Source organism: Ambystoma mexicanum, chromosome 1q, assembly GCF_040938575.1.
Source record: "Ambystoma mexicanum isolate Mex_15411 chromosome 1q, UKY_AmexF1_1, whole genome shotgun sequence".
NCBI lineage: Eukaryota > Metazoa > Chordata > Amphibia > Caudata > Ambystomatidae > Ambystoma > Ambystoma mexicanum.
Genome location: NC_090922.1, coordinates 1,406,562,005 through 1,406,576,445, shown reverse-complemented (window position 1 = coordinate 1,406,576,445; position 14,441 = coordinate 1,406,562,005). Strand labels below are relative to the sequence as shown.

Sequence of the window (14,441 nt, the reverse complement as noted above, 5' to 3'; positions counted from 1 at the left end):
CAAATAATGTTTTGAAAGCTGCCGTTCCATACCACCATGTAGCCTATAGTTGCCCAAACATCCTGCCCCACTTCACTTTTTGCAATGTACTTACTGGGCTTTCTGATTCCACCACATGAAAGACAACATCCAGGCTGTCAATTAGCTAATCCTTGGTAAAAAGACGGTAAAGCACATTCCATTCCTCAAGAGTCTTCTCTATTGCTGTATGCTTGCATCAAACTCAAGACTCGGCGCAACAATATTCAAGGACGTACACAATAAAAACACCCAATTACCTTGCAGAAAAGCCGGCTAGGCTCATCATAATGCAGAAAGCACAGAAGAAAGCTAGGGAACAAGGGATTTTCCATCTTCTGTACTCACCGGGGTCCTGTAAGAATCTACTTCTTCAGCTATTGCTCAGCTCCTCCTTGCAGGAATTTACAAGAGCTTCCACCCCATCTCCTTAGATTGTTTCTGTGTGTGACCATGTCATTGAAAATGTTTATATTAATTACTGGTATGTTGGTGGTCCCTCCAGGTGTCATTGCTATATAAATTGCTGACCCCTTCGAGGTTAGGGTAATGTCGTACAAATATGCTAAAATCACATGCAATTAATTTTACTACTGTAAATATATTTTAGGGTGATTTTAATCACTTCATTTTTGTTATCTCCTTTTTTTCTTTTTCATCAGCTGTGTCCATGTCTGGTCCTATGGCGAGAGATGTGGACAGCCTGGTCTTGTTTATGAAAGCTCTCCTTTGTGAGGACATGTTCCACTTGGATCCAACAGTGCCACCGGTCCCTTTTAATGACGAGGTATGGAGTTGAATAGATCTGATGGTTTCTAAAGGGGATGCTTTGCAACGGAACTTCAGAAATCCACAATTTGTTTCAAAAAAATCATTAGAATGTAATTCACTTGAATTTTGATGGTATCCATTTTATATTTGTATGTTGTGCTGAATCTTGACGAATCTGAATACTCCTCATACAGTGAGTAATTCCCGTTGGTACCCAAAGAGGGACCAGCAATCTGATTGCTTCACCCATTACTACAAGTGCATGGTTCGAGCAAGCTGTTGCCTAATCATGGCTTACCCCTGCTTTCCTCCTTCCTCCCATCACCCATTCCCTTTTACCCAGAAGTCATTCAAAGAAATTCAAACAATTGACTTATCTTGCACCTCACTGCAACTTGTCTCCGTATGGGCAAAAATTATAAGCCCCTTAAGTACTATGAAGCTAAGTGGTTTGAGTAAGAATGCTATAGCATCGTTTCTGTCACTCTGAATCTCCCTTCCGACCTCTGCTAGACTCTGGCCTTATTAAACAGCAGCGATTATGGTTTACATGCCAATTGGGAAGGACCAGAAGAAGGAGACGGACACACGTTGGACGTTTCTTGGGCTTTTTATTGCAATAGGGACAAAACACCTAACCTGCCCTATCGCTAAGGGAACGATCCCTACCTAACCAAACTAACCAATGGTGCTTGTCAAAAGTTCAAATCAAATGTCTACAATCCAAAGTCTACTTCTACCTGACCCTAACACTAGAACTAATAACCAAAGATGGCCGGAATATATATCTTCTGGCACCTTCCCTTTAGCCGGGTTTCCTGGGCTTTGTTTCAGGGTTATTCCAATTGCAACCACTTCTTGAAGTTCAAACAACTCAAGAGCGTATGTTTATCCGGGTTTACAAATTCTCTTTCATGAGTTTTTGCAGCTCGTTGTACATATTCAAAGGTCGGATATCCCAGAGTTTGTGAGACCCATGAATGTCCTTCTGACAGTTTTTCTGTATGTAATCTCTTGTACTTCTTCCTTTTTAATTTGATTCAGTCCTTCAGACTCTTTCTATTTAATCTGTCTCTGTTGGGGTTCAGATACCCTTGTTAAAGGTGTATCACCTGCACTTCTGGGGCCTCTCCCCTGGTTTCCCTTTACTTTCTCTGGGATTGGTACTTGTGCTTAATTCAGAGGGTTTATCAAAAGTCTCTTCGTAATAGATTCCAGTGTTCATAAAATGTAGTACCACTACTGCTGTGACCTCCCCACTGTTGTCCCCTTGCTTTCCCTGGGATTGGTACATATGATTAATTCAGAGGATTTATCAAAAGTCTCTTAGTAATAGATTCCAGTATTCATAAGGTGTATTAACATCAACCCCCTGGGGCCTCTCCCTGGTTTCCCTTTAATTTCTTGAGGATTGGTACTTGAATTTAATTCAGAGGCATTTGTCAAAGTCTATTAATAGATTCCAGAGTTCATTACCAGTTATAATTGGCAACTTTCTTGGTGCTTCACAACATGTAGGTTCATGCTTTCTCCATGACCCTAAGTCAGTATTGCAGTTCCTTTCATGTAGTACATATAGTCTCTGTTGCCTCCCCTCTTTCACTTGACATGGGTGGGTTAACGTAGCTTGCTTCCTCTAGTCTCTGCCTCCGCTTTATCAGCTCCAGCGTTGAGTTGCTCTGTGTCTGAGAGGGGGGGTTTGTTCCTCTAATTCCTTCTGGTTTCGGTGTTGATTGGGCCACCGGGCCGAACACAGCTTTCCTGTGGTGACTTCACCACGTATGATGATCCCCAGGACTCTGTCCTGACAGCGGATTCCCCACTATTCGTAATGCTTCTGATGTTCTCTCGCTCGCAGGTTGCTGCAGGCTCTTCGGCTTCACACTGCTCCGCCCCTCCAAGACGTGGCTATGTCAGAGGGTTTCCCCTGCGTATGGCTTGCTCTTTTTCTCACCATTCTCGATAAGTTTGCCTTGTTACATACAAGACCCCGTTCAAAGGGGATTTTCAAAATTCTATGGCTTTAAAGAACATTGCTCTGAAAGGCGACTCCTTACAATCCCATAGGTTATTAGTACAAAAGTACTGTAACTTGAATAAGAGCTTAAATGAAATTTCTTATATAGCTATCAGAAATCCGATCCAAGATGTTGCAGGTCAACTGTATAAAGACAGTAACAAAAGCCTAACCGTCCCAGACACAGTAAAGAATCAATGAGAATACAGGACTCTGCGCCATCAAATATAAAGGTAATTTTATGTCATTATTCCTTTGTTGTTCATCAAAAACGTTGAGCCTAAAAATGATAACATGTTGCGTCTCTGCTGAGCCTTTTTCAAATCCGGGCTCACCAAAATTGCATAGAAAGTACAATATATCATAATCAAAAAGCAATTCGTATAAATGACATTGTCAAATAAAATATTATTCCAGCATTCAAATATCATACCCAAAGAGTATGCATAATAGCATAAGCGAAATTAGACAGAAACACAAGGATGGGCAAAAAGGAAGGATTCATGGGTGTACCAAAAAGACAAGCATATCATAATATATTATTGTGTATGAAAGTACATAAAAGACAAAACAAAGCAAGAAGGAAAACCAATTATTAGTCTTTGTTCTTCAATTCATGAATAATATAACCAAATTATTCCATAGATCCTTAAACTAATCTAACACTTGATGGATGTCCTTACCCAAAATTGGATGTAACCAGTTCATAAGACTGATGTCCATGTAGTATTAACGGGGTGAGATCCCCAGTAACAATCTAAAGAAAAAATGGAGGTAGGATAAATAAAGTATAATATTTCTGCACTTCAAGTTTTATTTCTGAAATGTTGGTCATTCTCGACCTTCTTATTTCTTGTTGTTGCCGTCATAAATGGCGGAATTATACATCAATTGTGTGTTTATAAATTGCCCATAGCAACTGCGTATTTTCACTCGTACAAGTAAATCTAGCCCGTTACCAATCGGGCTAAAAACAACTCTACTTATGTGTCACAAACCATCACTATATATCAATGTATTAAATGCCATGCGTATTGTGACAAAAATATTTATCCCCCAAAAAAGAGTATTTATTGAACCATTGTGACTACCGTAGTGAATATAATTATGGTTAACCATCACTATATATCCGTGTAAGTAAACCACTAAGTACCATGACAAAGTATTTAGATACGGAACAAACAACATTCAACTCATATTGTTGCTGTCCCTTGCATCCGTTAATAATGAGTGCCTTTACGCTAAATCCCATCAAAAAGTAAGCCCTAACATAGGCGGTCCTCTCTTACCTGTTCCTGGAACACAAATAGTCGCACGTGTCGGTAGGTAAGCCGAGTGCTTGCTGAATATGCCTTCTTATACTGCGTGTCATAAATACGTGCGTTGCCACGGCGACGCAAAGCTTGCGTCGTCATTAATCACCGCATTCTATCCCACAGCATTCTACACTTACATGCGCCGTGTGGATAAGTATTATAAACTTATGAAGATTACCAGAAAAACTAAAAATGTATGTATAAGCTTATCTCTTGACCTAAATTAATTACTTAAATTCTTGAATAGTTTCTACCTAAATATTAGTTGTTCATATTTAGGGCACTGTTGCACCTGAAAGGAATTTGTTAATAAACATTATACAAAAAATATATGTGACTGTTACTAATAACCACGCAATATTCAGGGTCTTAAACTACTGCTTGACTAATGGATGTGATTTACTAATAAACAATCCATTGTAATGCGGTATCCCTTTGAAGCGCCCTAATTTACATGTAACCTCATATTGTAAGTTGTACCCTGTTCTTTTCTGGAATAACAATAAAAAATGTTCAAAGATTAAGAATCCAGATTGCAATGTACTAGAGCTCACAGACCATCAAGGAATACGTAAAGTTTATTCAAAACATTGGTACTTATTAAAACTGGACAGTCATATTGGTGATTTTGTGAGTGATCACCCACGTATTATTTTCAGAAGAGCAAATACACTCAAATCTATCCTCAGCCCATCGTTATTACCAGACATTGATAGCACTACTCAAGATACATGGCTACATAAGAAAGATTCTGGTTTCAGGAAATGTGGTGTCTGTCCACAGTGCAAATATGCATATCAACGAACAACGGAATTTGAAGATGTTAATGGGAAGCATTGGACCATCAAGCAAGGAATAAACTGCAAAACAACTTTTGTAGTTTATGGTATTATCTGTGTCTGTCATAAACTGTACATAGGTAGTACCAAGAGACAGTTGAGAGTTTGAATCCGTGAACATTTAGCCAAGATTGGCAGTTAAGACCCATCACTTCCATTAGCTGAACATTGGCAAAAAACACACCAGTTACATCATAAATCGGAAATTAGATTCATTGGTCTAAAACAAGTAACTTTGAACAAGAGAGGTGGTGACAGATTGAAGGCATTACGACAAGTGGAAGCAAGAGCAATTTGCTATTTCAACTCGACAATCACAGGCCTCGATACAGATAATGAGATGGTTTCATTCCTGGGAGCTCTAGTACATTGCAATCTGGATTCTTAATCTTTGAACATTTTTTATTGTTATTCCAGAAAAGAACAAGGTACAACTTACAATTTGAGGTTACATGTAAATTAGGGCGCTTGAAAGAGATGCCGCATTACAATGAATTGTTCATTAGTAAATCACAACCATTAGTCAAGCAGTAGTTTAAGACCCTGAATATTGCGTGGTTATTAGTAACAGTCACATATATTTTTTGTATAATGTTTATTAACAAATTCCTTTCAGGTGCAACAGTGCCCTAAATATGAACGACTAATATTTAGGTAGAAACTATTCAAGAATTTAAGTAATTAATTTAGGTCAAAAGATAAGCTTATACATACATTTTTAGTTTTTCTGGTAATCTTCATAAGTTTATAATACTTCTCCACACGGCGCATGTAAGTGTAGAATGCCGTGGGATAGAATGCGGTGATTAATGACGACGCGAGCTTTGCGTCGCCGTGGCAACCGCACGTAGTTATGACACGCAGTATAAGAAGGCGTATTCAGCAAGCACTCGGCTTACCTGCCGACGCGTGCGACTATTTGTGTTCCAGGAACAGGTAAGAGAGGACCGCCTATGTTAGGGCTTACTTTTTGATGGGATTTAGCGTAAAGGCACTCATTATTAACAGATGCAAGGGACAGCAACAATATGAGTTAAATGTTGTTTGTTTCGTATCTAAATACTTTGTCATGGTACGTAGTGGTTTACTTACACGGATATATAGTGATGGTTAACTATAATTGTATTCACTACGGTAGTCACAATGGTTCAATAAATACTGTTTTTTGGTGGATAAGTATTTTTGTCACAATACGCATGGCATTTAATACATTGATATATAGTGATGGTTTGTGACACATAAGTAGAGTTGTTTTTAGCCCGATTGGTAACGGGCTAGATTTACTTGTACGAGTGAAAATATGCAGTTGCTATGGGCAATTTATAAACACACAATTGATGTATAATTCAGCCATTTATGACGGCAACAACAAGAAATAAGAAGGTCGAGAATGACCAACATTTCAGAAATGCAACTTGAAGTGCAGAAATATTATACTTTATTTGTCCTACCTCCATTTTTTCTTTAGATTGTTACTGGGGATCTCACCCCGTTAATACTACATGGACATCAGTCTTATGAACTGGTTACATCTAATTTTGGGTAAGGACATCCATCAAGTGTTAGATTAGTTTAAGGATCTATGGAATAATTTGATTATATTATTCATGAATTGAAGAACAAAGACTAATAATTGGTTTTCCTTCTTTCTTTGTTTTGTCTTTTATGTACTTTCATACACAATAATATATTATGATATGCTTGTCTTTTTGGTACACCCATGAATCCTTCCTTTTTGCCCATCCTTGTGTTTCTGTCTAATTTCGCTTATGCTATTATGCATACTCTTTGGGTATGATATTTGAATGCTGGAATAATGTTTTATTTGACAATGTCATTCATACAAATTGCTTTTTGATTATGATATATTGTACTTTCTATGCAATTTTGGTTAGCCCAGATTTGAAAAAGGCTCAGCAGAGCCGAAACATGTTATCATTTATGGGCTCAACGTTTTTGATGAACAACAAAGGAATAATGACATAAAATTACCTTTATATTTGATGGCGCAGAGTCCTGTATTCTCATTGATTCTTTACCCGTTCACAGGGGCATTCCATTTTCCTTCAGCTGTGGTATTTGATCCAGCATCACCTGAAGCCAATGGAGAGGAAGACACATTACTTGTTATTACATCCAATCCCATATAAGTAGATAGTGTTACTTGTATAGGAAGTTCCATGTGTGAATGAGAGCCGTTGTCCCCTAGAGGGGAGTCCCTCCCAGTGAGGGAAGTGACTCTCCTATAGGGAACAAAGCCCCTAGGGAGGGTCTTGCTAAGCGGGCTCACCTCCCTAGCCTCACAGGGGGTGGCTCCCCCCCAGGAGAAGGGACAAGTATTCTCGATTTGTCACACAATGTAAGCTTAAAGCAACTGTTCCTTTACATACTTTATAAAAAAGGTAGACTTGAAGAGGCTGACCTGCTACTTAACCCCTTAAGTGCCAAGGACAAGTATGCTCGTCCTTTTTTGCATAGACCTGCATAATAGCCTGGCACTTGGGTTCAGGACGGGACAATAGTTTAAGGGAAACATGTTTGCTTTGGGAACAAGGTAATGAGGTGCAACATCAGTACTCCAGCTTAGAAGCGGGAGGAGTCTGGCATCCAGTGCAATAAAAAGAATCCATGAAATTTAAAAAAAGAAGTCCAAGCCCGTTATGTGTGGCATGTCCTACACTCCACATCCACTGCAGACGTCCAATGACTACATAAAAAAATAGTATTTGGAACAGCTTTTAAAGGCAAACCTTGTAATTCTAATTCCAATGTTCACAGATATGCCAAAACTGTGCTCATTTCTGTGTAGCAGAAATGCAATGTTCATCAGGCCTCTTCCCTGCTAAAGTAGGCCTCTCCCCGCTAAAGTAGGCCTTTCCCCGCTAAAGTAGGCCTCTCCCAGCTATATTTGGGGTGGGGAAGCAGATGTTTTAGATTTCTTTTTAAATTATTTTTATTTTACTGACTAAAGCTTTTAACCAAATGTTGTGGTGTGGCTTCCAAAATTATTGCATGGAGGCACTGAATTCAAAGTTGTATTTCTCCCATAGAATATGGCAATTGTAACTTTATATTAATAGTTCTACATCGGATTGTCATGGTTGGTCCCTGTATCTTGAGGTTGGCGTCGACACTGGTCTTCACTTTGTTTTTGTTTTTTGGTAAAGTTGGCAATTCCAATGGGAGGTTGGATTCTCCAGTCATTATTTTGTCTGATTGCTTTACGAGTCCTGACCCTTGTAATCTGCATGCATTGTATGTAATACATCCTTCTGTGTTTCCGTCCATCGTTTGCTTGATGAGTCCTGGCTTTCAGTAACCACTTGTTTTGAAGTCTTGCACTGTCTTTGTGCTAGGGTACATAGGTCTCCGGCATGCAGCTTGAATTGTAACCCTCTGGCAAGTTCTTATTTCCAAGTTGCTCAAGGAATTTTGACTCCTGAATACAAAGGCAGATTTCAAGGTCTTTTATGTCATGCATGTGTCAGTTGTTGCTCCTAGTCCAAAGCCCTTTTTGTAAAACGCTGGGCTCTTTCCCAAGATGGTTGAGTTCTGACTTCTAAATCTATCATACTCGTGTCTTTTCATTGTGGCTTTCACAGTGCAATCTAACTATACAGGTCAATCTGTAGATTGCACCCCAAGGTATCGTGAAGCTTCATATAGATAATGTATGCTTCTTGTTAACAAGCTCAACGGTGGCTCTTGTAACTCTTCCTCAAAGTTATAACATGCTACTTGTCCTTCACTAGGGCTTTCGTATTGCTCTCTAGGAACTTGCATTCAAAGTTTCTTTTAGTGGGCCTGGTCAATGTGGCCTTCTCTGTGCTCTCCCAGGATGGAATCTCACTTGATTCCTCTTGGTTCCTTCCTCTCAGCTCCATCTGCTCCCTCTGGTCTCGGGTGTTTCTCAGTGTGGGGATCTCCCTTCCACCCCTGTTTGAAGTGTCACCTCCTCCATGGCTCTCACTTTGCTATCCTCTTTCCACCCATACATCGGGAAGCCCTGCCGCAGCTGCCCTCTGCTTCATCACCTTGCGTCTCTCCTTCAGTACCGCGAGAATACAGTATAGTGGTCTTACACAAACGGCATAGTTTTGATTGCTTTTCTGAAGACCGTGTGGGACTCAATGCTTCTGATTGTGGGAGGGAGCAGGTTCCAATTGGTAGCTGCGATAACTGGGAAGCTTGAGCCGCCTGCTCGGACCCTAAGGCTTTTGGGGATGGCTAGACGGTTGGTGTGGCTAGATCTGGTGGGTCTGTTTGAAGGGGGTGCAGAGAATCTTTGCGAGAGGTAGCGAGGTGCTGTCATGGCGACATTTGTGGGTAAGAGCCAGGGACATAAAAAGGATACGTTCTTTGATGGGTAGCCAATGGACAGATTTCCTGGTGGCTGAGATGTGGTCTCTCCTTGAGACCCCTGTGGCATAGAAGACGTCTTTACATTTGCCCTTTGGGAGGTTTCACTTGTGACTTAGAACCCAAGCTGCTAGCTGTGCGAAGTGAGTGGTGAGATACAAGAGTGTCTTAGAAGACTGAAGTCTGCACAATGTGCTTGGTCTACAAAACATGATATAACCGCTGGACTGATAAATGCTTTGTAGGGTTTGTCCAGTCATCAACCAACCTTACTAATTAGGTCCAGTTGGTTTGCCCCTAGGTCTTACAAGAGGGAAGGGCAGCAGTAAAGGCCCCAGTGACATCCACTACTGACTGATCTGGTTGTTAATTGGTGTTCTTGCTATCCAACCATGGGAATATTCCTTAAGCCCTTTTTATTTGACTTGTTCACAGAGCCCATGGGATTGTTTGCCCTACCGTCCCCTGCGATTCTAGGTGTAGGCCTTGCTGTGCACCCTTTCCATCAGTGCCCGAGGGCGATAGTGCTACAAGACAGGCATTCCATGACGCGCGTGCACTAAAAGTCTCAGACCTGTCATGACACCAGCAGCACTGTTTGGGATGATGCGATCGTTCTCCAGGTGCCCATAGCCAACTCCTTTGACGCATCACAAATGGCATTTCAATGTAACCCCTTGAGCTGTCGATCCAGCTCTATGGGACAGCCGAAGGCCACACATGCAATCTGTGAGCACTACTGCACCCGTGACTGGGATCAACTCTGAGCAACCCATGGAGTCTGAAGTCCCCTAGATTGCTTCTGCTAGCGCTGAGGAAAGCCAGGTTGCCACCAAAGAGTAAATCGAACAGGCATATAGATCCAGACCATCAGCCATCTATGAGGCTATTACACCGCCTCCCCTAAGTGTGACCTACAACCACAGCCCTGTGGCCCCACCAGATCTGAGGAGGACTGGTATGCCAAGTTGCATTCTGCCAAAGGTTTGATGGAACAGGAACCAGAGTTGATGAGGGTGGTTCATCACTTTATGTGACTGCCACGCTATTGGGTCACGTGAGGCGGCCACTCTACGGTGAGACGCTCGAGTCAGCCGTTCCTGGATAGGGCTAAAAGGGGTACAAGGGTAGTTGGGGTGGGGTTACAACTAGAAAAAAAAACGAGGTGTTGGGGGTGGGGCCCCCTAGGGGTTGGAGGGGAGGAGCCACCACAAAAACAAAACAAAAGAAATACTGACATGTTTTTTCTGTAAAAGGAGCTCGGTGAAACACATTTCGGTAACATTACATGGAACCTGTACAAAGCTAATTTTTTCATTTAATACACATGTCAGTGCTGATGTTAAGTAGTACAGCAAATGAAAAGACACAATAGCATGAAAGGATGCTCAGTTTAGCAGTGCTCCAAGGCTCAACACGCTTTTCACCAACAGAAGGGACCCTTGTGAGAAGAAACCGAGTAATGAAAGAGTGAACGAGGAAAATGAAAGGTGTATTATGCCACCTAAGAGGATTGTATTATTTCGAAAAGGACTTATGGACACCGACCCCGAGACTGTTCACTGGAAACTGCGTTGGGATCATCCTGCACCGTGGTATGTTCCACCTGGGGCAGGAACTGCGATGTGTCCTGCTTGCCCTTAGACCAACCAACTGAGGGCGGTGGGACTGGGGCCAATGCAAAAAGAGCCAGATGTGTGCCAAATCTCTCTTCTGCTGTGCAGGTAGATGGTTTTAAAATACTGTACCCTTTGGGTGATCACCACATATATTCCTTAACATCGGTACATGTTTAACATCGGCTGTTGCTGTCTGTAAGGCCAACGACAGGGCTAGTACTGCGAACAGACTCCTAGCAAACTGTTATCACCATGGTGGGGGGGGGAGATGACTTCACCACCCCCCACCCATCCCCTCCGCGCTAACAGCCTGGAGAATACAGTGGATCTTTTTCCAATGGCAGGGGGCATTGTTGATGTGAGGGTTACAGAAGCTGGGTGTGGTGGCCCAGCACAAGAGGTGGGAGTAGGGAGGGAAGGTCGAGTGACTTGTTGGTTGCAGGTACTAGCGGGGTAGCAGAGAGGGTAGTGGAAACTCAACAGTGCTGAAATACCTTAACTGTTGAACCACGCATGTGGTGCCAAGGAGCATGGTTGCATTTTCGTGTTGCCTAATTGTTCTCTTATGCAATGGTCGATACAAAATGATAAAAGCAGTCTAGGACTTGGGTACGGTACAGGCTTCTGCCACCAAGTGCTTTAACAATGCATGGACTAAAGTGATAGGAGCATTCCAGTAAAATCAAAGCTGCCCAGTGGCCTTTGTTAGCTTCTAGATACATGTTGCCTTACATTGAAACCAGTTCTGTAGTTCATAGAGCTGGACGCTGAACAGCCAAAGCTCAGGAAGTATGGACATTTCTGTTGGCCATCAACACAATGCCATATAAATGTATGATAAAACGGACATATAAGCTCCTGTCTTCATCAAAATAACGTGATCAATACCATACTTCAGTCTCTCCAATGGGGGTTCATAGGTAGTGAAAATCATTAAAGATTGATTAAAAGACAGGTACACTTTAAATAGTGGAACGTTATCATGCATTTGAGACTGCACTATGAACAAACTCACACACACACTGTTCCTGTTTGTGGGAGCTGCTGCTGGTGGAAACCTTCAAATGTCCCATCTCCCAGTTAGGCCTTACCCTACAGGTGCACATGGAACACACATGCAGGTTTGCAGAGTAGCTGATGGACAAGAGACAGAGAACCAAAGTTGTAAAAGTCATGTTCACCAACCCCATCTTCTCAGCCGCCCCACTTATAATGCAAAACATTAATCAGTGAACTGAGGTCCCTGGTCCCCATCCTCCATCAAACACCAGGCATCCATGAACAGGAGTGCAGTTTGTAAATTCTGCCCAAGGATTTAGTGAGCTCCTTGTGAGAAGACCTGGAACAGCCTAAATTTCATTTATTCTTTATAAAACAGGGGTCTGCGATTTTTGGCTCTCCAGATGTCTTGCACTACAACTCCCATCAGCCCTAGCCGGCATAGTCAATAGTCGGGGATAATGGGAGGTGCGGTCCAAAACAGCACATTTGATAGTCTCATACTGAATTAGTTGGCATCATGGGTTATGAATCAGCATTCTAATCATCTGCTTTCCAAAGACCCTAAGTCCTAACCGATCATTTGCAAAGTGGCAAACAAGATGTTGTTTTTTATCACTTTTCTATTTATCCTTCTTTACGTCAGTGACATCGGTGCTTATATAATGCGTTTTCTGCTTTGTCCAGGTGTACTCCAGCAAAAGGCCGCTCAGAATCGGATACTATGACGCCGACGGCTACTTCCTGCCAACTCCCAGTGCGAGACGGGCCGTGCAAGACACAAAAGCCCTCCTAGAGGGGGCGGGGCATGAGGTATGTTTTGGGAGCCGTTGACTCGTTTGGCGAGTTTGCTTGCTACTTCACGTTTTATCTAGTCTGTATTTCGCCTGTTAATCTTGAATACAAAAGCGTAGCCTGGGTTTCGTATGATGGAAATGAGATTGGATACAAGGAAACGACTACTGTTCACTTATTGAAATTGGTCTCCGATTTATATGGCATGGAAGCATGCGAATGTGAGATTGTTCCGATTTCAACCTGAAACCCTAGAGTTCCGCAATACCCAGAACTAATGTTTTAGAATCTCCGGACATAGTCCAGACCGGGTGGTGGAAAATCAATCGCCGTGCAGAAGATTGAGGTGCAACTGATTTAATAGGTTGATAGTTGGTGGATCTCTGTAGAAATAAGCAGTGCAGCTGAACAGGGGTCTATACAATTACTGCGACCCTCGAAAAATGACGACTACTTTTTTATTTCGGACCCATATACATATGTAGGGGGAAGGGTACAGTATATAATGGATGAAGTGGGGTCTTTGGGGGTCACCCCCCGCATAAAGGGGGTCAAAATAATAAAGACTGAATTTTCGGGGATCGCAGTAAACTGGGTGCAGTAATCACATAGATCCCTGATCATCGATTTCTGAACAGCAGACATATGTTTTCAGAGTAAGTTCTATGGATCTGGTTGAGAAATTCTTACACCTATACTTTTTGCCAGCTACGCCTATTGACTGCTTGCAAATCTCAGGGATTTTTATCCAATCAGACTACTGATTATGGACATGCTTCAAGCCTTCTGTGATATTAATAGCGATTTGTCAGAATTTCAGTTGCCGTCTAGTGACATGTTTCAGCTTTACAGATTTGTCATTAAAAATGCACAATGGACCTTCACCAGGGCCAGACGATTTGTGATGTTGCTTACTGTGATCTCTATATCTACTCAAAGTCACATGGTAGTAGTGGTGACTCGTCCATAATTGGAGAGGGGATGCTGGGCCGCCAGTACCCTCTCTATTATAGAGAAGTTGAGCAGGCCCATTGTAAACTCAGTGCTGCTTTCTTCAGTTGAGGCAGTGTTTCTTGTCTGGCTTAAACTGTCAAAGGGAAACGTTGATTCCCTTTGACAGTACAATGGACCAAGCTAGACCGGGGAGTTTTGCTTACATGTCGCAATTGGGGATGCAGGCTGGGGTGCTGCAGGCCTGAATGTGTGAGGTGGGCACTCTTGTGCCTCCCGGTACATCCAGGGGCAGCAAATGGAGGCACTTTGGCTCCAGTATCTCCTCTTTACTTCACCTATAAACCATTCCCTAAACTTAGTCTACCTTGACTTCGCCAGACATTTACTTTGTCATACATTTACTTGTGCCTAATTTTACTTGGTCCGCATCGTCACATTGTGAAGGTGACACTGCATGTGGTTAAAGTTAGTTTAAGGTTAGAGTTTGGGTCAACCAATGGGGGGGTAGAATATGGGGTAAAAAGTAGGGGTGTCCAGGAGGTCTCCCCCTGTAAAAAAGTGACTGCTAGGAGAAGTGAACGACAGTCACATTTACTTCTCTATACCTTTACCTCACCTAAGTGAATGTATGGCAAAGTGAAAAGACATACGTCCCTCTGGGTCCACCATGCATATACAGGAGCCATACTCCTTCCTGGTTCCTGTTGTGTGCTGCACAGGAGCCAGACGGCTTCATAGCAGGCAGAGCGAGGCC

The 14,441-nt window shown here is 42.2% G+C and overlaps 1 protein-coding gene across 3 annotated transcripts in view; it reads left to right on the top strand.

The window, feature by feature from the left end:
- The window catches only part of LOC138548314 (vitamin D3 hydroxylase-associated protein-like), a 340,529-nt gene that overhangs the window by 225,124 nt on the left and 100,964 nt on the right, over positions 1-14,441 (top strand). For all 3 annotated transcript variants that reach the window (XM_069642268.1, XM_069642269.1, XM_069642267.1), the window contains exons 7-8: positions 681-805; positions 12,626-12,751. In XM_069642268.1, coding sequence (XP_069498369.1) covers positions 681-805; positions 12,626-12,751 — 251 coding nt within the window. The remainder of the gene's footprint in view (positions 1-680; positions 806-12,625; positions 12,752-14,441) is intronic.